This window comes from Triticum urartu, chromosome 5, assembly GCF_003073215.2.
Source record: "Triticum urartu cultivar G1812 chromosome 5, Tu2.1, whole genome shotgun sequence".
In the NCBI taxonomy this organism is placed as follows: Eukaryota; Viridiplantae; Streptophyta; class Magnoliopsida; order Poales; family Poaceae; genus Triticum; species Triticum urartu.
In genome coordinates, this window is record NC_053026.1 from 311,873,890 (window position 1) to 311,894,782 (window position 20,893).

General features: G+C 44.3%; 1 protein-coding gene across 18 annotated transcripts; it reads right to left on the bottom strand.

Moving 5' to 3' along the window:
• Positions 1–6,442: 6,442 nt before the first annotated feature.
• On the bottom strand, positions 6,443–9,688 carry LOC125508758. Of its 18 annotated transcripts, none has more exons than XR_007283757.1 (5): positions 9,270–9,688; positions 7,844–7,946; positions 7,205–7,295; positions 6,759–6,834; positions 6,443–6,677 (listed from the first exon to the last, which is right to left on the bottom strand). XR_007283757.1 is itself a non-coding variant. In XM_048673547.1 (5 exons), exons 1-5 carry the CDS (start codon positions 9,660–9,662, stop codon positions 6,673–6,675), a joined length of 621 nt encoding a protein of 206 aa, XP_048529504.1. In that variant the 5' UTR covers positions 9,663–9,688; the 3' UTR covers positions 6,443–6,672. The 18 variants fall into 18 exon arrangements, 5 of the variants coding, with proteins under 5 accessions (XP_048529504.1, XP_048529507.1, XP_048529502.1 ...); XR_007283756.1 differs by having other exon boundaries at positions 9,266–9,688; XR_007283758.1 differs by lacking the exon at positions 7,844–7,946 and adding an exon at positions 8,453–8,508 and having other exon boundaries at positions 9,266–9,688.
• Positions 9,689–20,893: the final 11,205 nt, after the last annotated feature.

Here is a 20,893-nt window from a genome sequence, read left to right on the forward strand (position 1 = left end):
GCATTCCAGCGCTCCGTTCTCCTCTGATGGTCATTTCTACCTTTCTTTCGTGTGTGGGGGTTAAACATTTCCGGATTGGACCGAGACTTGCCAAGCGGCCTTGGTTTACTACCGGTAGACCGCCTGTCAAGTTTCGTACCATTTGGACTTCGTTTGATGCTCCAACGGTTAACCAAGGGACCGAAAAGGCCTCGTGTGTGTTGCAGCTGAACACCCCTCCATTTTGGCCCAAAACCCATCAAAACCCTCTCCATCATCTAGAGCGTTCGATCACGATCACATGGCCGAAAACCGCACCTCATTTGGACTCTCCTAGCTCCCTCTATGCCTATAAATACACCCCCTCCGAAATTCTCGTTTCCCCTCTCCCGAAACCCTAGATCCACCTCCACCCGCCGCCGCCGGACAAAAACCCGCAGGCCGGACATTGTCCGCTTCCCCGCCGGCCACTCCGGGAATGCCACGTGGCGCCCGAGGCGCCCACATCGCCGCCGACCGCACCGGCCCGCGCGGCCCGGGGCAGGCCCCCGCGGCCCAGCCGCTCGGCGCCCTCCTCCTCTCGCCGCCCCGCCGCCTCATTTCCCGCGCCGCCGCCCGGAGACCCGCGCCGACCACCGCCCCCATCGCCGTAGACTCGCCACGCGCCGCCGCCCGGAGCTCCGGCGTCGCCCGACCCTGCCGCGCCGCCCCATCCTCGCGATCACCCCCGGATCCGGCGCCCCCAAGCCCTCTCCGGCCTTCTACGTCGTCTCCGGCCACCGCGACCCTCAACTCCGGCGAAGACTCCGGCGGCCTCGTTTTCCGTGCGGCTGGATCTGGATCTGAGTTACCCCCTCGGTTGACTTTTCTCAGAAAACCCTAATTTTATTGCCATGTTCATCATGCCGTAACTTTGCACCCGTAGATCCGTTTTGGGCATATAGCATATCAAAATGTTCGTCTCAGAGAGTACATCATTTCGTCTCCTTGCATCATTTTCATTTGAGTTCATCTTGATGCCCGAAATGCTGTTGGAAGAGTGCTATTTGAGTTAAGTGTCAGATCTGCTGCACCAAATAGCTATTTGTCATTTTTTGCCATGATTATTGTGTGCATGATATGCCCCTGAGCTCTACATGAGTTTTGTTATATGCTTTGCCATCTTTCCAGAGGTGCTATCCATGTATTTCTGTGATGTGTGTGGTGACTAGCACAAGCTTGCAAAGTGGTGCATTCGTTAATGTTGATTCCAGGGACTTAGCAATTCCACTGTCCTTGGACTGTTTATAACAATATGCCATATGTTCATGTTGTTTCCTAGTGATACGTGCCTCTTTTGAGGATGGTCAGTAAGGGTGATTTTATAATCTTGTAGTGCTCTATCCATCCATGTCTTTGTTTGCAATTATGGAGCACCCTAGCTTGAGACAATCGAGCTCTACTTTTGTTATTTCGTGAATCTGGGCAGATTGTCTACTTGTTAGCGATTTTGCCGAGGATGTTGTAGTTGATCCGTGCATGCCATGTTGTTGTTCTTGCCATGTCTAGCTTGTATAATGTGTATTCTTGATGGATGTATGCTTATATTATCATGAATTGCTCTGTAGTGAGTGCATCGAGCTCGTAAACATGCCTACTTGATATCTGATTCGCATGCTCCAGTTTTTCACTAAGTCTGAGATCTGTTTATGTTTTTGCCATGTTCACATGCTTGCAATTGTATTTTATGATCCCTTTTGGCTCAAGGTAACTAAGGGACTTTTGTTAAGATCTTTGAGTAGATCCATGCCATGCTTTACTTTGCCATGTTAAGTTCCTGTAGCATATAGTTTTCATGCTTCAAAGTGTGCTACCTGATCTGAAATTCCAGACAAGTGTTAATTTTCACTAAGTCTGAAATCTGTTTACCAATTGCACTTTTGCCATGCTTGTTTGAACCTGTTAATGGATGAATTGGCCATATCTCAGTGTTCATCTTTTGTTAAGCATCATGAATGGATCCCTGCCATGTATTGTGTTGCCATGTTTGGGTGCTGTAGCATGTTTAACTTGTTGCATTTAGATGGCTACTTGCTGTTTATCATAGACCATTGCCATATTTGAATTGCTTGCCATTTCCAAACCATGCATCCGATTCCGGTGTTCTTTATATCGATTTCAACCGAAATCACCTCACCTTTCCAGTGGCACTCTTGGATTTCCAGGTTGAGGCCAGGTTTATTCATTCCTTGTAAAATCTTGCATATGCATCACATACCGCATCCCGCATAGCATACCATGTTTGCATCATGTTGTTTGAGCTTTGCACATGGTTGATTGTGTTCTTGTTGCTTGTTTGTCTTGCTTGGGTAGAGCCGGGAGACGAGTTTGCTAACGAGGAGCTCGTTGAGTTTGCTTTCGAGGATCCAGTCAACTCTGACAACTTTGCAGGCAAGATGATCATACCCTCAAAATCACTACTATCTATCTTTGCTTTGCTAGATGCTCGCTCTTTTGCTATGCCTATGCTACGATGCCTACCACTTGCTTATCATGCCTCCCAAATTGCCATGTCAAACCTCTAACCCACCATGTCCTAGCAAACCGTTGATTGGCTATGTTACCGCTTTGCTCAGCCCCTCTTATAGCGTTGCTAGTTGCAGGTGAAGATTGGAGATCGTTCCTTGTTGGAACATTATTTAATTGGTGAGATATCATTATATTATCTTGTTATCTTAATGTATCTATATACTTGGAAAAGGGTGGAAGGCTCGGCCTCTCGCCTAGTGTTTTGTTCCACTCTTGCCGCCCTAGTTTCCGTCATATCGGTGTTATGTTCCCGGATTTTGCGTTCCTTACGCGGTTGGGTTATAATGGGAACCCCTTGATAGTTCGCCTTGAATAAAGCTTTCCAGCAATGCCCAACCTTGGTTTTACCATTTGCCACCTAGCCTCTTTTTCCCTTGGGTTTCCGGAGCCCGAGGGTCATCTTATTTAAACCCCCCCGGGCCAGTGCTCCTCTGAGTGTTGGTCCAACCTAGAGCACCGTGCGGGGCCGTCCCTTGGCAACTTGGGTTACGTTGGCTCCCGTACGCTTAGCTTATCCAGTGTGCCCTGAGAACGAGATATGTGCAGCTCCTATCGGGATTTGTCGGCACATTCGGGCGGTGTGCTGGATTTGTTTTAACTTGTCGAAGTTGTCTTGTAGAACCGGGATGCCGAGTCTGATCGGAATGTCTCGGGAGAAGGTATATCCTTCGTTGACCATGAGAGCTTGTCATGGGCTAAGTTGGGACTCCCCTGCAGGGATTTGAACTTTCGAAAGCCGTGCCCGCGGTTATGGGCAGATGGGAATTTGTTAATGTCCGGTTGTAGATAACTTGAACCTTAACTTAATTAAAATGAATCATAGTGTGAGTTACCGTGATGGTCTCTTCGCGGAGTCCGGGAAGTGAACACGGTGTTGGAGTAATGTTGCCGTAGTTGTTCTCTAGTTCGTTCGTGCTTTGCCTTCTCTTCTCGCTCTCTTTTGCGAACAGGTTAGCCACCATATATGCTAGCCGCTTGCTGCAGCTCCACATATTACCTTGCCTTACCTATAAGCTTAAATAGTCTTGATCGCGAGGGTGCGAGATTGCTGAGTCCCTGTGGCTCATAGATTACTTCCAAACCAGATGCAGGGCCTGATGACTCCGTTCCAGATGACGCGCTTGAGCTCAAGTGGGAGTTCGACGAGGACTCACGCCGTTACTATGTGTCTTTCCCTGATGATCAGTAGTGGTGCCCAGTTGGGGCGATCGGGACCGTGTCGCATGTTGGGTTGATCTTTTATTTTGGCACCGTAGTCGGGCCATGAGTGATTGGATGATGTAATGCTATTTATGTACTTTGTTTGACGTGGCGAGTGTAAGCCAACTATGTACCTTCCCCTTTTATTATCTATATTACATGGGATGTTGTGAAGATTGCCTTACTTGCGACATTGCTTTCAATGCGGTTATGCCTCTAAGTCGTGCTTCGACACGTAGGAGATATAGCCGCATCGAGGGCATTACAAGTTGGTAATCAGAGCCTTCCCCGACCTTAAGAGCCCCCACTGCTTGATCGTTTTTAGCAGCCGTTGTTGAGTCTAGAAAAATGTTTTGTGTCATTTAGGAATTATATATCGGAGAGTTTAGGAATTCTTTTTACTCCCCAGTCCCTTCATCGCTCTGGTAAGGCTTCCTGAGTAGAGTTTTGACTCTTCTCTTCTCAAATTTCACTAATTTTTTTTAGGATCACGCGGGTATCTTGGAATCGTTCTGATGGATTTGTGACGAGAACATTGTTCTTGGTGCCTCCTGTCAGTTAGGGGTTGTGGCAGTGTCCCGGGGAGTTGAGCTCCGAGGTGTTGTCGTCACAATTTTATCGTTGCAGTTCTAGAATACCTGAGTTTAGTTCGCCAACATCGAAAATCTCTTTTATGCAGTTGTTGGTGAGATAACCTCGACGCCACCCAGTACTGGGGCGGGAGTTCGGGAGTGTTGCCATAACTTGTATAACGGATGCTTTTCGAAGGTTGAGGTAGATGGTTTTCGAAGTTTTTCTCGGTTATGTGTTGAAGGATGGATACAGCTGGATGTAGGATTTGCTAGATTTGGGTGAGATATTATGCTTCCCCTGTATCCCCAACACCTGATTGCATAACCGGAAAGGTTCGGGAGTTTCTTAGGTGGGAATTCTTGTAGCTCTAGTTCTTATTCCACGGATATTTGGTTTGAGATTGGGATTTCTTACCGAGTATTCGTTCTTGTTCCGTACCTTGTTGATTTATTCCTCTACCTAAATTCTAAGTGGCTTCTCAATTTATGGATATGTCACCATTTCAAGTGGAATGCATTCGTTCTTATGTTCGGATGTGAAGACTATATGTTGCAATTTCATCCCGCTTGATTCAGCTTCAATTTTATCTATCAATGTGCTAACGGATATCACCCTCTTCAAGATGGCTCCCGCTAAGAGCAGCAATCAGAATCAGAATCAGGATCCGCCACCACCTCCCCCTCCTTCGGAGGCATGGCAAGTTGTGATGGCCGCAACCAATGCAAACACGCAGTTGATCATGCAAATTCTTCAAGAGCGCAATCAAGCGAACCAAGGCAACCAAGGAAGCAATCAGAATCACTTTGCTACACTCAACCAGTTCCTGGCTAACCAGTCAAAGACCTTCAGCAATTGTGTTGAGGCAACTGATGCTGACGATTGGCTTGTGGACTTATGCAAGCATTTCGAGTGCAGTAACGTCAGGCCTGAGGACTTTGTCAAGTTCGCTTCCTTCCAACTCAAAAACCAAGCTGCAGAATGGTTCCAGCAGTACAAAGATTCCAGAGGAGGCCGTGTGATTACCTGGGATGAATTCCGTCAAGACTTCAAAGCTCATCATATTCCTCAGAGCGTGGTTGAAAGCAAGCGTGAGGAATTCCGCAACCTGAAGCAAGGCTCTTTGTCTGTCTATGACTACAACAAGTTGTTTCAGAAGCTCGCTCGCTTTGCTAAGCAGGACGTCCCTGACGAGAAGAGCATGATATACCAGTTCAGGGGTGGTCTTAGAGAAGAAATCCAGCTAGCTCTTATTCTCTTTGAGCCCTTGAGGTACGTTGAGTTCTACAACATGGCATTGAAGCAAGAGGCTGCTCAACTGAAGTGTGATGCCTCCAAGAAGCGAGTCAGAGATGCTACTCCTTCTTCCTCTACTCAAGTGGCCAAGCAGTAGAAGTATTGGCTTCCTCCTCCTCCGTTCCGTCAGCCGTATCAGCAGAAGAGCAAAGGTGGCAGTGGATCTTCCCCCCCACCCAACCCTGGCTTTCAGAACAAGACTTCATCTCAAGCTCCAAGATCGAGTGCTCTGTATCACCGTCCGCTTTCAGAGGTCACGTGCAACAAGTGTCAACAGAAGGGTCACTATGCCAACAAATGCTTCAATCAGAGGCGCCTCCCTCCTCCACTACAACAAAAACTGCAAGTAGACACGCTCAATTTCATACGTAGAGACGTGTTATTTCATCTCTAAGCAACTATAGAGTCGCTTTAGTAAAGCGTCCTTGGAGCGTCTCCCCACGGACCGTCTCAAAACATGTAGACACGCTTGCTAAGCGTGTATACATGTCTTGAGACGCTATATTGAGACGTTGAAAATCGTCTATTTTACATAAAGACGTTTCTTGAGACGTTCATTCACGTCCAAAGAAACATACCATCATCATGAGCTTAATACTTATACATGCTATGTAGAGCTATGTAGAGACGTTTAGTTCGTCTTCAAATATACGCAAGCTTCCTTGTAGCTATGGAATATTTTAATTTAAATAATATTTTATTTATTTCGAATTTGTGTTCACCATTTCGATCACTTTTCATGCCACAAATGCATGTGCAGATTGATCAAACCACATCACCAAGTGCATTCTCACACTTGGCATTCAAAAAGAATTGCATTCTCACACAATTAGCATAAAGTGGATAAATTAATAGGAACAAATACCTCCACTGAAAGTGTGGAGCTCACAAATGAGATATTCATACAGAAGATACAAATAATTACGAAAACCCTACAAAGTAGAACTAAGTACTCCTTTGAAGCTAAAATCTATACATCATCTATAATATTTGTTCATTTGAAGATTATTCATCTGTAGTTGCTCCTGGCTCGTGCAATGCACTCCTTTTCTGAATCCTCTAACCTGAAAAAGGTAGATAACAAAGAAAAGTTTAGATGCAATAACCTTTTAGACTATCATGACATTGTAAGAGATGTACAGTACCAATATTTCGTGGTTGTGTTGGACTAGCAATGTTCTGTGTCTGTGTTCGGAGGGGCTGGCTTAGATTGTTTTTTACCTAAACCACAAAGATTCTTCATCAATAATAAATCATAAGTACGGACATTGGAGAATACTCGATTGCTTTTATGCAAGTGGACTTAAATGTGACCGAGGCCAAGCAATAACATAACCAATAACATCACTTACTGTTTTGAATTTTTCATATGGTCACACCAGTCTCTCATCTCCAACATTTGAAACACGGCGAATAAAAATTACAAATATATTGCTCTCCAAGCATGTTTCCTCTGACCACATATGTTTAATCTTACTCACTAAAGCTCCTTTTGCCAGAAGTTTACTTTTGTTTCTCGATTTCATCAAATACAACAAGACTTCAGTTTTGCCTTATTATTAAAAGAAATGAAATAGTCATTATCACAAACCTGCTTAGTGACTTCGTGAAGCTGCACACTTTGTTCAAGGCTACTTTGCTTGGTTGCATTGCTAGTTTCAGCATGAGCATTCTGCGATTGACTGAGAATAGGTGCAAATGTAGACACGAGATCAGCTATAATCAGGGAAGATAAATTACAGGAGGTCTGATATGATGCATAGTAAATGCACTAACTAATCACCCTTATTATGTACATATTGATCCTATATTGTTCCTGGTTGTACCATAGACATGATTATGAACTCTTCTCTTTACCAGCTCCAGGATTTCTATAGTGCAATTGCTCGTCACTAAGATTATTACTATGACAAATAGACACCCTCATATTACTACATACTGCAGATTTCCATAATTATCACATTTTGTTGCATTAGAGTTACTTGCTACTGCTGCTGCTGGTAGTTCATGACGATATCACGTGCTAAAAAAATCAATGGCGAGCAAATACCCTACTTGTATGAAACAGTACACCACACTTCTTCTAATCCTTTGTTTGAATATACCTGGTTAGTGAACTGGTCGCTTAGTAAAGCTGATCGGCCCTATCTAACTTTTCAATGCGTGCTTTCTACAGTTGAGGCTTAGTTCAGCTGCAACTAAACATGGTAGAAAAAATGTTTGAGCTTACAAATCATTTTAATTTGACTAGTAGATTCAGGAGGATTTTTGGTAATGAATCATCAATCTCTGTAGGGCCTTGTAATTTTCCTTCATCTGGTTCTACATAAAGTCTTTGACAAAACAATGTTAAAATCATATGCTAATCAACAAGGCTAATGAAAGGAACGTGTGCATAGAAACATATGCCAAGTTCATGCATTTCACTTCCATTATCAAATAAAGAACTGAACTATGTGAGATCCAATATGAACATACCAAAAAGTAGAAGAAAATTGCATACATACAGCTTGAGCCATGTTCTTATGATCATGCAAAAAACCATAAAATTTATGCCAGATTTGGAGGCCACTTATGCTCACAGTGAAAGTGCATAATTTTATTAGTGCTATTGAGAGGCATCATGTTAGAAGTATAGTACAAGGGCAGCACTGCAGGCAACATTCTTACCAAGCTTAAGTCAGTAATATTGTCTGCAAGTGCCAATCATCATGCAAACCTTCGGTGTAACAAATTTTGACATATGCTGCTTGTGTCTATCACTACAAAAGTAAAAAAAAAAACTATTCGACCAGCTTTTTTATCTTCAAATTGAAAATATCTACTTTTACATTGTTACCTGTTAACGAAGGCCAATTGTTCGTAATCTTTCACAGTTGCATCTTCAATCACATCCTAAGTATTGCTTTTTAACTCGTGAGACTGCATCAAACTATGAAAGGCAACTGTACAAAAGCCATATAATGCTATCTAATCTCATAACGGACAATATGAGAGATTTAGTATTAATAGTAGATTGTACATTCTTGCCACCAGGAATAAATGATGTAAAATACCATGCTAATACAGTTGACCACCTATGTTAGATGTGAACCTAAGGTGAGACAGTGTTGCGAAGTGCACTATATTATTTAGATTCAGACAATAATATAGATTATGCGTCAAAGGCTCACAGAACCAGCAATAGATTATGCGTCAGTAATTCAGTAACCTGATGCAGATCCTACGGTATTTCAACAAAGCATAGAAGATCACCACAAGAGAATGTGCACCCTGCTCAGAAGACATTTACGTGTTAAAACGACAAGATTTTACATCACATTTTCCATGTTTGATTTTACTTTTACCAGACTAACAAGCCACTTCCCAATTTTGATCTGCCGGACAAACATACCAACACCATGCCATGCATTACAGACTCAATTAGAGGAAATTGATTACTCATTGTACCAATCAACTACTACAGCAACCAGCTTTGACTTTATAATCCGCAACTACACTACATAGATCACGTTTCAGTAAAAAAGGATCCACTAGAAGTCAACAACGACAGGCATGTTCAATAGGAACATAGAAGAGAGTAGAAGAAAACTGAAAGAGGCTACTTTTTTAATGCTAAAAGTTGTACAGGAGATGTAATTCGAGGGAATACCTACTTGACGAGGTGGAGGCCTGAAGATATTGGATGGAGCCGACCGCTGCTTGCGGACGGTGTAGCCACGGAAAACGCGGCAGAGCTCCTGGTGGAGGATGACACTGGCGTGGATGCTTGGTGATGGTGCGGACGACGCCAGGAGGAGCGCGGCTTGGCGACGGCGAGGACGGACGCCGGCGGTATCCAACTGGCGAAGTCGCCGACGGAGGAGAATGGGAAGTCGCCAGCGGAGATAGGAGCTCGCGCCGGAGAGCAGGGCATGTGGGTGTGGCTTCTTCCGCGCGGGATGGCGGGATGAGGGGTGCACGGGGCGCGCTGCTGCCGGCGGAGATTGGAATAGATCTGGAGGTTGAAGAATTGGGGAGGTAGGGAGATGGCGGCGTGGGGAAAACATGCGGACAGGTATTGGAGCGAAAAAAAGTCCAATCGTAACGCGCGAAATCTAGGCGGTAAAGAAAAATAATTTAGAGCATCAAAACTAAAAAAGCGAGAAAAGTTTGCGCGCGTCAAATTTTTATTCTTGTCATTTTTATGTGCGTATATAACACAGATAAATGGTACTCTCTCTGAATCAAATATAAAACGGCTTTTGACACTACTAGCAAATATGTCCGTGTGTTGCAACGGAAAAAAGAATAACCCGACATGATGACATCCTTCTAGTAAAAGAATACATCGTGCAAGGCTCGAGGATCGGGTTATAGAAACATGATAGGCATAAAGGAAAATTTTGAACATAGGTAAGAATGAGATAAGTACTTTTAAAAGGCCATTCAGAAAATATTAAATTTGAAGGTCTAATTTCCTAAGAACATTCACGTTATTGTCATTTTTAGTTTGAAGTTGCTTCTAAGCTACTTGTTCTAACTCCTAAACAAATTGACACGAAAAATTGACATTGGAATGACATACTAATGACCACGGCAAGGTGATGCCGAAATTGCCAACATTTGGTTCACGTCCACAGGTGGCACGGATCATGTGACAAAACCAACAATAACAATAGGAAAAGGAACAGTGTCTAGGAGATTGGCGACATCTAGGTGAATATATGGGTGCTAAAAAACATCATCGGGAGCGACGTACGATTGTAGTAGTCGATGTAGATTAAATAGCAAATTTGTCCTTCAAGTTGCACTCTTCGAGATTTTCTTCATTTGAATAGACTTTTCTTGCCGATACAATACTGGTGGCGTGTGGATTCGACCGAGGAAGCTCTGATGCGTTGCTGATGATAACAGCGGCTAGATGCTCCGAGATGACGACGGCGGCATCAGGTTCCTGTGGCGGCTAAGGGCAATGGCTATATGCCTGAGAAAGAAGTATATGAGTAGTATGGGAAAAGGCGTGGTTACTGCTGTATTGTATTTTAGGAAGAGGTTAGGGTGACCTATTCATGTTCATGTATTACGTGACAAAAGATTGTAGCCCCATACTGTATACTGTGGTGAAACTTTGCAATATACCAACGAGCGGCCAAGCAAACGATCGATTGATCACACGTGGAGGCCCTAGTACAACGGTGCACTTGGACGACCGTTAGGCTGTTTGGCCAAGTCTTCGTCAATGGTCACGTCCTTTCCTATTTGGCGAATAGGTCGCTGTCTAGCAACCTAGCTAGTGCATGCCCTCCTGCGCGCTTGTCGACAGTATAGGCCGGCCCGGTCTAGTTTTTTCCCACCCCATTTTGGAAGGTTCTAGAATGCTTCCATGAACTGGTTTTCTTCTTATTTTTCTTTGATATTTCTTCTGATTTTTTATTCTTTCTATATTTCTTGTTTCTCCCTTCCCCTCTTTTTTATTTTCACATTTTGCACTATTTACATATTTTTCATTTTCTTTTTACAAGTTTATTATTTATTAATTTTTTAAAAAAATTGTGAACATCATTTTCCAATTCAGGAACTTTTCTCAGATCCTGAACATATTTTTAAATCATTAACAAATTTTGAAATCATGAATATTTTTTATGAAACAATGAACGTTTTCAAATTCACGAACATTTTTTCAATTATTGTGAAAATTATTTTTGAAAGTTCTGAACATTGTTATGATTCTTCGAACATTTTTTGAGTCAATGAAGATTTTTCGAACGGAGACAATTTTTTCAAAGCTTGTGAAAATTTTATGTAAATCGATGAATATTTTCGGAATAGCTGAACAATTTTTGAAACGATTAACAGCTTTTGAAATTCATGAATATTTTGCGTTTGATGTATTTTTTTGAAATGCATGAACCTTTTTTAATTCACAATAATTTTATTTTTGTGAACTGTGTTTTAAAAATTCATGAACATCCTTTGAATTCGCGTATTTTTTTTCAAATTCACGAAAAAAATCCATTATCATAAAAATTATTTTTAATCAAAAAACATTTTTTTTCTACAAAAATTTCCAAAATTAACATTTTTCTGGAAATTTTGATTTTTTCTAAATTGTTTTAAAGACGAAAAACGAAAACAGAACAAAGCCCTAGAAAAAAAATAGGGGGCGTCCCTCCCCGTTTATGGCCTGGTCCAATAGGGCATGACGGACTCAATATCACGAGGTTCCTTCTTCTGACCAACAATTGTGTCGTAGATCAAATCTCTAACCTGTATACCAATGTTCGATTCCTGGCAGCCTCTCAAATTTTTGTCAGATTTGAACGGACTAAAACTGACGAAGGACGTATGAAGAAGAATAATTGGATGAAAAAAGGTTTAGAAACAATCCATCTTTTAATATTGTAAAATAAATATAAATAGTATAATAAATACAGAGAGGGTAATAAATACAAGCCTCTTAATAGTCATCCGATCTACCATACTAATAACTAGTATTTTTGACTTTTTTCCTTGTCAGATCAAATTGTATTCAATCAATAGAATTTTTTGTGAAAAATATATCATTCCAATATAAAATATTCACATACAATTTTTTTGGGAAACCCATATAGAAAAGACCCACAATTTTTTTAACTTTGACTCACTTCATTTACAAATACAAAACTATTGGTTTGGTTGATTTAGTTCTATTTGATAAGCCTAACATTGGTGCAGAGCGACGTCGGCTTGGTGGCAAACGTTTGGAAGTTATGGCTGGGAGGAGGAGCATGGGAGCTTTGTGGAAGGGGCGATTTGGTCGACCGACGAGGGAGCAAAGTCGAGTGACATGGGTGTTTGGCTTGGGGTTGAGCAACGACGGTGCGAGAGCTCTGACTGTGGAAGCAACAACTAGGTGGCAACAACTATGTATCCAATGTATGTTCGGTTCGGAAGATGAGCTCATGTGTGTTTCAGTTTTAGCACAGCTAATACTTTGTGACTATGCAATGAAAAAGATTACCATTATTCAAAGGTTTCTTAGGTCCAATAATAGCGCCGCATACTAAAACGTCTCAAAAATCGTCTCTAAGCTGAATTTCATATGCATATTTGTTTCTGCAAATGTCTAGTTATAATAAAAGGTTTGAGGCGCTTTGTAAGCGTCTTAGAAAACGTCTTTAATTTGCTCTGTTCACGAGCCTAGAGACGAATACAAAAAGCGTCTTAGGAAAAGCGACTATACGTGCCTATTTTGTTGTAGTGCTCCTTCTCCTGTGAGATCGGCAAGTACAGCTGTGGTCAAACATAACCCCAAGCACGCCAAGGTCAACTTGCTGAATGCAGCTCACGCAGAGGACTCGTCAGATGTCATCATGGGTAACTTTCCAGTTAACTCTATTCCCGCAAAAGTTCTTTTTGACACTGGTGCATCGCGTTGTTTCATGTCAAGATCATTTGTTTCCAAGCATGACTTCGTTTCGCAAATGTTGGGTAAACCTATGGGAGTGGTTTCTCCGGCTAAGTCTATGAGGGCTACTTCAATAGTCCCGGATGTTTCTATCATGCTGGGTGATTTCAAGTTTCTGGCTTCTCCAATGGTGCTTGGTAACTCGGATATTGATCTTATTCTCGGGATGGATTGACTTTCTAAGCACAAGGCTCAGCTTGATTGTGCAGCCAGGCAAATTCAATTGACTCATTCGTCTGAGGATGTAATTGTCTTTGCCGCTAATGACGATACAATCCGTCTGTTTTCTCTCAATGAGAAGGGTGAACTGGATGCCATCTTGCAAATTCCAGTCGTTTGCGAATATCAAGACGTCTTTCCAGAAGAGCTTCCAAGAATGCCTCCGCACCAGCCAGTTGAATTCGTCATCGATCTTGAGCCTGGCACGGAACCGGTTTGCAAGCGTCCTTACAAGCTCGGACCTGAAGAGTTGAAGGAGCTGAAGAAGCAACTCGATATTCAAGAGCGAATGGGCCTCATCCGACCCAGTTCCTCTCCGTGGGGTTGTGGAGTACTTTTTGTGAAGAAGAAGGATTGAGAGGACCGACTTTGTGTTGACTACCGTCCATTGAACAAGAAGACTATCAAGAACAAATACCCACTTCCCAACATCAACGAGCTGTTCGAACAACTCAAAGGTGCCCAAGTATTCTCCAAGCTTGATATCCGTATGGGTTATCATCAGATTCGAATCCATGAGCAAGATATTCCCAAGACGGCTTTCAGGACAACCTATGGTTCATATGAATACACTGTCATGTCTTTTGATCTCGTCAACGCTCCTCCGACTTTCTCTCGCATGATGAACTTCATCTTCAACGCCTACACCAATGAATTCGTTTTGGTCTATCTCGATGACATTCTGGTCTTTTCGAAGAACAAGGAAGATCACGCCAAGCACTTGCGTTTGGTGCTCGATAAGCTCAGGGAACACCAGTTCTACGCCAAGTTCTCAAAGTACGAGTTTTGGCTCGATGAGGTTCTTTATCTTGGGCATATCATCTCTGCCAAGGGCATTGCGGTGAATCCTGAGAAGGTGTCTGCAATTGTGAATTGGGAACCACCTCAGAACGTGAATCAACTACGTAGCTTCCTCGGTCTCGCAAGCTACTGTCGAAGGTTCGTTGAGAATTTTTCTAAGATCGCGAAGCCTCTTTCAAACCTTCTCCAGAAGCACGTCAAGTACGTTTGGTCTCCGGAATGTGACATCGCTTTCAACACTTTGAAAGAGAAATTGGTCACTGCTCCAGTTCTGACTCCTCCTAATGAATCCAAACCGTTCGAGGTCTTCTGCGATGCCTCTCTCCAAGGTCTTGGTGCAGTGTTGATGCAAGAGAAGAAAGTTGTGGCTTATACCTCTCGCCAGTTGAAGCCCAACGAGAAGAACTACCCCACTCATGACCTCGAGTTAGCGGCAGTTGTGCATGCTCTTTTGACTTGGAGACATCTCTTATTGGGAAGAAAAGTGGACATTTTCACTGACCACAAGAGTCTCAAGTACATCTTCACTCAGCCTAATCTCAACCTCAGGCAGACTCAATGGGTCGAAATGATTCAAGAGTATAATCCGAGTATCGAGTATACTCCAGGCAAGGCCAATGTGATTGCTGACGCATTGAGCAGGAAGGCTTACTGCAACAGTTTGATTCTCAAGTCTTATCAACCCGAGCTTTGTGAAGCTTTCCGCAAACTCAATCTGCAAGTTGTTCCTCAAGGTTTCCTCGCCAACCTTCAAGTCTCTCCTACCTAGGAAGACCAGATTCGCGAGGCTCAACTTCTTGATGCTATGGTGAAGAAGGTAAAGATTGGGATTGCCGAGAGTCAACCCAAGTACAAGTGCTACTGTCTTGATGACAAGGATACTCTCTTCCTCGAGGATCGTATTGTTGTGCCCAAAGGTGATCTTCGTAAGGTTATCATGAACGAGGCTCACAATTCACTCCTCTCCATCCACCCTGGGAGCACGAAGATGTATTAGGACCTCAAGCAGGCTTATTAGTGGACTCGAATGAAGCGCAAGATTGCTCAGTTCGTGAATGAGTGTGATGTCTGCAGAAGAGTGAAGGCAGAACACCAAAGGCCAGCTGGTCTCCTCCAACCTCTTGTCATTCCAGAATGGAAGTTTGACCACATTGAGATGGACTTCGTGACTGGGTTTCCAAAGTCCAAGCGTGGCAATGATGCTATATTCGTTGTCATCGACAAACTCACTAAAGTGGCTCACTTTCTGCCTATCAAAGAGTCTATCACTGCAGCTCAATTGGCAGAGCTCTATACCTCTCGGATTGTCTCTCTGCACGGTATTCCATAGGTGATCTCTTCAGACCGTGGCAGGATCTTTACCTCCAAGTTTTGGGAGTCTTTTCAGAAGGCCATGGGCACCAACATCCGCTTCAGTACAGCTTTCCATCCTCAAACTAGCGGTCAAGTCGAGCGTGTCAACCAGATTCTTGAAGATATGCTCAGGGCTTGTGTGATCTCCTTCGGCATGAAGTGGGAGGATTGTCTTCCATATGCTAAATTCTACTACAACAACAGTTTTCAAGCAAGTTCGGGCAAGGCCCCATTCGAAATTCTGTATGGCAGGAAGTGCCGTACCCCTCTCAACTGGTCTGAAACCGGTGAACGTCAACTTCTGGGAAATGACTTAACCACAGAGGCAGAGGAAATGTGTAAAGTCATTCGAGATAACCTCAAAGCAGCGCAATCGCGCCAGAAGACCTACTATGATAGTAAGCACCGTGATTTGGCTTTCGAGATCAGAGATCATGTTTACCTCCGCGTCTCTCCAATGAAAGGTACTCGCCGCTTCGGTATCAAAGGGAAGCTTGCCCCTAAATACGTGGGACCTTTCAAGATCGTCAGCAAGAGAGGCGATCTCGCCTATCAACTCGAGCTTCGTTCAAACTTTGCAAATGTGCAGGACGTGTTCCATGTCTCTCAGCTCCGCAAGTGCTTCAAGACTCCTGACCGCACCGTCAAATTCGAAGTCATTGATCTCCAAGAAGACCTTTCTTACCATGAGCACCCTGTTGCTATTCTTGAAGAAACTGAGCGCAAGACTTGCAATAAGTCAATCAAATTCCTCAAAGTCAAGTGGTCACACCATTCCGACCGTGAAGCCACCTGGGAACGCGAGGATCACCTCCGTTCTAAGTACCCGGCGTTTTTCCAGTCCTAGATCTCGGGATGAGATCCTTTCGTAGTGGTGGAGTGTTGCAACACCCCGGATGTAATTTACCTTATTTGTACTCCAACTCTTGCCGTTTCCGGCCTAAGTTACTTTATTTTCCTTGGGTTCGGGTTTTTGTCTTCGTGTGTTGTTGCCTTTGTCATGCATCTCATATCATGTCATCATGTGCATTGCATTTGCATACGTATTCGTCTCATGCATTCGAGCATTTTCCCCGTTGTCCATTTTGCATTCCGGCGCTCCTATCTCCTCCGGTGGTCCTTTCTACCTCTTTTTGTGTGTGGGGGTTAAACATTTCCGGATTGAACCGAGACTTGCCAAACGGCCTTGGTTTACTACTGGTAGACCGCCTGTCAAGTTTCGTACCATTTGGACTTCGTTTGATGCTCCAACGGTTAACCGAGGGACCGAAAAGGCCTCATGTGTGTTGCAGCCCAACACCCCTCCATTTTGGCCCCAAACCCACCAAAACCCTCTCCATCATCTAGAGCATTCGATCAGGATCGCATGGCAAAAAACAACACCTTATTTAGACTCTCCTAGCTCCCTCTATGCCTATAAATACACCCCCTCCGAAATTCTCGTTTCCCCTCTCCCAAAACCCTAGATCCGCCTCCACCCGCCGCCGCCGAACAAAAACCCGCAGGCTGGACATTGTCCGCTTCCCCGCCGGCCACTCCAAGAACGCCACGTGGCGCCCGAGGCGCCCACATCGTCGCCGACCGCACCGGCCTGCGCGGCCCGGGGCAGGCCCCCGCGGCCCAGCCGCTCGGCGCCCTCCTCCTCTCGCCGCCCCGCCGCCTCAGCTCCCGCGCCGCCGCCCGGAGACCCGCGCCGACCACTGCCGCCATCGCCGTTGACTCGCCGCGCGCCGCCGCCCGGAGCTCCGGCACCGCCCGACCCTGCCGCGCCGCCCCATCCTCGCGGCCACCCCCGGATCCGGCGCCCCCAAGCCCTCTCCGGCCTTCTACGTCATCTCCGGCCACCGCGACCCTCAACTCCGGCGAAGACTCCGGCGGCCTCATTTTCCGTGCGGCTGGATCTGGATCTGAGTTACCCCCTCGGTTGACTTTTCTCAGAAAACCCTAATTTTATTGCCATGTTCATCGTGCCATAACTTTGCATCCGTAGATCTGTTTTGGGCATATAGCATATCAAAATGTTTGACTCAGAGAGTACATCATTTCATCTCATTGCATCATTTTCATTTGAGTTCATCTTGAGGCCCGAAATGCTGTTGGAAGAGTGCTATTTGAGTTAAGTGTCAGATCTGCTGCACCAAATAGCTATTTGTCATTTTTTGCCATGATTATTGTGTGCATGATATGCCCCTGAGCTCTACATGAGTTTTGTTATATGCTTTGCCATCTTTTCAGAGGTGCTATCCATGTATTTTTGTGATGTGTGTGGTGACTAGCACAAGCTTGCAAAGTAGTGCATTCGTTAATGCTGATTTCAGGGATTTAGCAATTCCACTGTCCTTGGACTGTTTATATCAATATGCCATATGTTCATGTTGTTTCTAGTGATACATGCCTCTTTTGAGGATGATTAGTAAGGGTGATTTGATAATCTTGCAGTGCTCTATCCATCCATGTCTTTGTTTGCAATTATGGAGCACCCTAGCTTGAGTCAATCGAGCTCTACTTTTGCTATTTCGTGAATCTGGGCAGATTGTCTACTTGTTAGCGATTTTGCCGAGGATGTTGTAGTTGATCCGTGCATGCCATGTTGTTGTTCTTGCCATGTCTAGATTGTATAATATGTATTCTTGATGGATGTATGCTTATATTGTCATGACTTGCTCTGTAGTGAGTGCATCGAGCTCGTAAACATGCCTACTTGATATCTGATTCGCATACTCCAGTTTTTCACTAAGTCTGAGATCTGTTTATGTTTTTGCCATGTTCACATGCTTGCAATTGTATTTTATGATCCCTTTTGGCTCAAGGTAACTAAGGACTTTTGTTAAGATCTTTGAGTAGCTCCATGCCATGCTTTACTTTGCCATGTTAAGTTCCTGTAGCATATAGTTTTCATGCTTCAAAGTGTGCTACCTGATCTGAAATTCCAGACAAGTGTTAATTTCACTAAGTCTGAAATCTGTTTACCAATTGCACTTTTGCCATGCTTGTTTGAACCTGTTAATGGATGAATTGGCCGTAGCTCAGTGTTCATCTTTTGTTAAGCATCATGAATGGATCCCTGCCATGTATTTTGTTGCCATGTTTGGGTGCTGTAGCATGCTTAACTTGTTGCATTTAGATGGCTACTTGCTGTTTATCGCAGACCGTTGCCATATTTGAATTGCTTGCCATTTCCAAACCGTGCATCCGATTCCGGTGTTCTTTATATTGATTTCAACCGAAATCACCTCACCTTTCCAGTGGCGCTCTTATATTTCCAAGTTGAGGCCAGGTTCATTCATTCCTTGTCAAATCTTGCATATGCATCACATACCGCATCCCGCATAGCATACCATGTTTGCATCATGTTGTTTGAGCTTTGCACGTGGTTGATTGTGTTCTTGTTGCTTGTTTGTCTTGCTTGGGTAGAGCCGGGAGACGAGTTCGCTAACGAGGAGCCCGTTGAGTTTGCTTTCGAGGATCCAGTCAACTCTGACAACTTTGCAGGCAAGATGATCATACCCTCGAAATCACTTCTATCTTTGCTTTGCTAGATGCTCGCTCTTTTGCTATGCCTATGCTACGATGCCTACCACTTTATTATCATGCCTCCCAAATTGCCATGTCAAACCTCTAACCCACCATGTCCTAGCAAACCGTTGATTGGCTATGTTACCTCTTTGCTCAGCCCCTCTTATAGCGTTGCTAGTTGCAGGTGAAGATTGGAGATCGTTCCTTGTCGGAACATTATTTACTTGTTGGGATGTCATTATATTATCTTGTTATCTTAATGCATCTATATACTTGGAAAAGGGTGGAAGGCTCGGCCTCTCGCCTAGTGTTTTGTTCCACTCTTGCCGCCCTAGTTTCCGTCATATCGGTGTTATGTTCCCGGATTTTGCGTTCCTTACGCGGTTGGGTAATAATGGGAACCCCTTGATAGTTCGCCTTGAATAAAACTCTTCCAGCAATGTCCAACCTTGGTTTTACCATTTGCCACCTAGCCTCTTTTTCCCTTGGGTTTCCGGAGCCCGAGGGTCATCTTATTTAAACCCCCCGGGCCAGTGCTCCTCTGAGTGTTGGTCCAACCTAGAGCACCGTGCGGGGCCGTCCCTTGGCAACTTGGGTTACGTTGGCTCCCGTACGCTTAGCTTATCCAGTGTGCCCTGAGAACGAGATATGTGCAGCTCCTATCGGGATTTGTCAGCACATTCGGGCGGTGTTGCTGGATTTGTTTTAACTTGTCGAAGTGTCTTGTAGAACCGGGATGCCGAGTCTGATCGGAATGTCTCGGGAGAAGGTTTATCCTTCATTGACCGTGAGAGCTTGTCATGGGCTAAGTTGGGACTCCCCTGCAGGGATTTGAACTTTCGAAAGCCGTGCCCGCGGTTATGGGCAGATGGGAATTTGTTAATGTCCGGTTGTAGATAACTTGAACCTTAACTTAATTAAAATGAATCAACTGTGTGCGTTACCGTGGTGGTCTCTTCTCGGCGGAGTCCGGGAAGTGAACACGGTGTTGGAGTAATGTTTGCCGTAGTTGGTTCTCTAGTGATTCGTTCGTGCTTTGCCTTCTCTTATCGCTCTCTTTTGCGAACATGTTAGCCACCATATATGCTAGCCGCTTGCTGCAGCTCCACATATTACCTTGCCTTACCTATAAGCTTAAATAGTCTTGATCGCGAGGGTGCGAGATTGCTGAGTCCCTGTGGCACACAGATTACTTCCAAACCACATGCAGGGCCTGATGACTCCGTTCCAGATGACGCGCTTGAGATCAAGTGGGAGTTCGACGAGGACTCACGCCGTTACTATGTGTCTTTCCCTGATGATCAGTAGTGGTGCCCAGTTGGGGCGATCGGGACCGTGTCGCATGTTGGGTTGATCTTTTATTTTGGCACCGTAGTCGGGCCATGAGTGATTGGATGATGTAATTCTATTTATGTACTTTGTTTGACATGGCGAGTGTAAGCCAACTATGTACCTTCCCCTTTTATTATCTATATTACATGGGATGTTGTGAAGATTGCCTTACTTGCGACATTGCTTTCAGTGCGGTTATGCCTCTAAGTCGTGCTTTGACACGTAGGAGATATAGCCGCATCGAGGGCGTTACAGGGAATCCCTCTCCGGTGGCCATCTTCATCATCCCGGTGCTCTTCATGACGAGGAGGGAGTAGTTCTCCCTCGGGGTTGAGGGTATGTACCAGTAGCTATGTGTTTGATCTCTCTCTCTCTCTCTCGTGTGCTTGAGATGATACGATTTTGATGTATCGCGAGCTTTGCTATTATATTTGGATCCTATGATGTTTCTTCCCCCCTCTACTCTCTTGTAATGGATTGAGTTTCCCCTCTGAAGTTATCTTATCGGATTGAGTCTTTAAAGATTTGAGAACACTTGATGTATGTCTTGCCGTGTGTATCTGTGGTGACAATGGGATACCACGTGATTCACTTGATGTATGTTTTGGTGATCAACTTGCGGGTTCCGCC

Excerpts from the sequence above, each read along its gene's own strand:
- LOC125508758 (XM_048673545.1), bottom strand. The coding sequence starts at position 9,662 with ATGTTTTCCCCACGCCGCCATCTCCCTACCTCCCCAATTCTTCAACCT. Across the intron at positions 8,509-9,269 it reads TCAGGCCTCCACCTCGTCAA|GATGTGATTGAAGATGCAAC; the intron begins GTAGGTATTCCC and ends AGCAATACTTAG. Across the intron at positions 6,678-7,204 it reads TTCACGAAGTCACTAAGCAG|GTTAGAGGATTCAGAAAAGG; the intron begins GTTTGTGATAAT and ends TACCTTTTTCAG.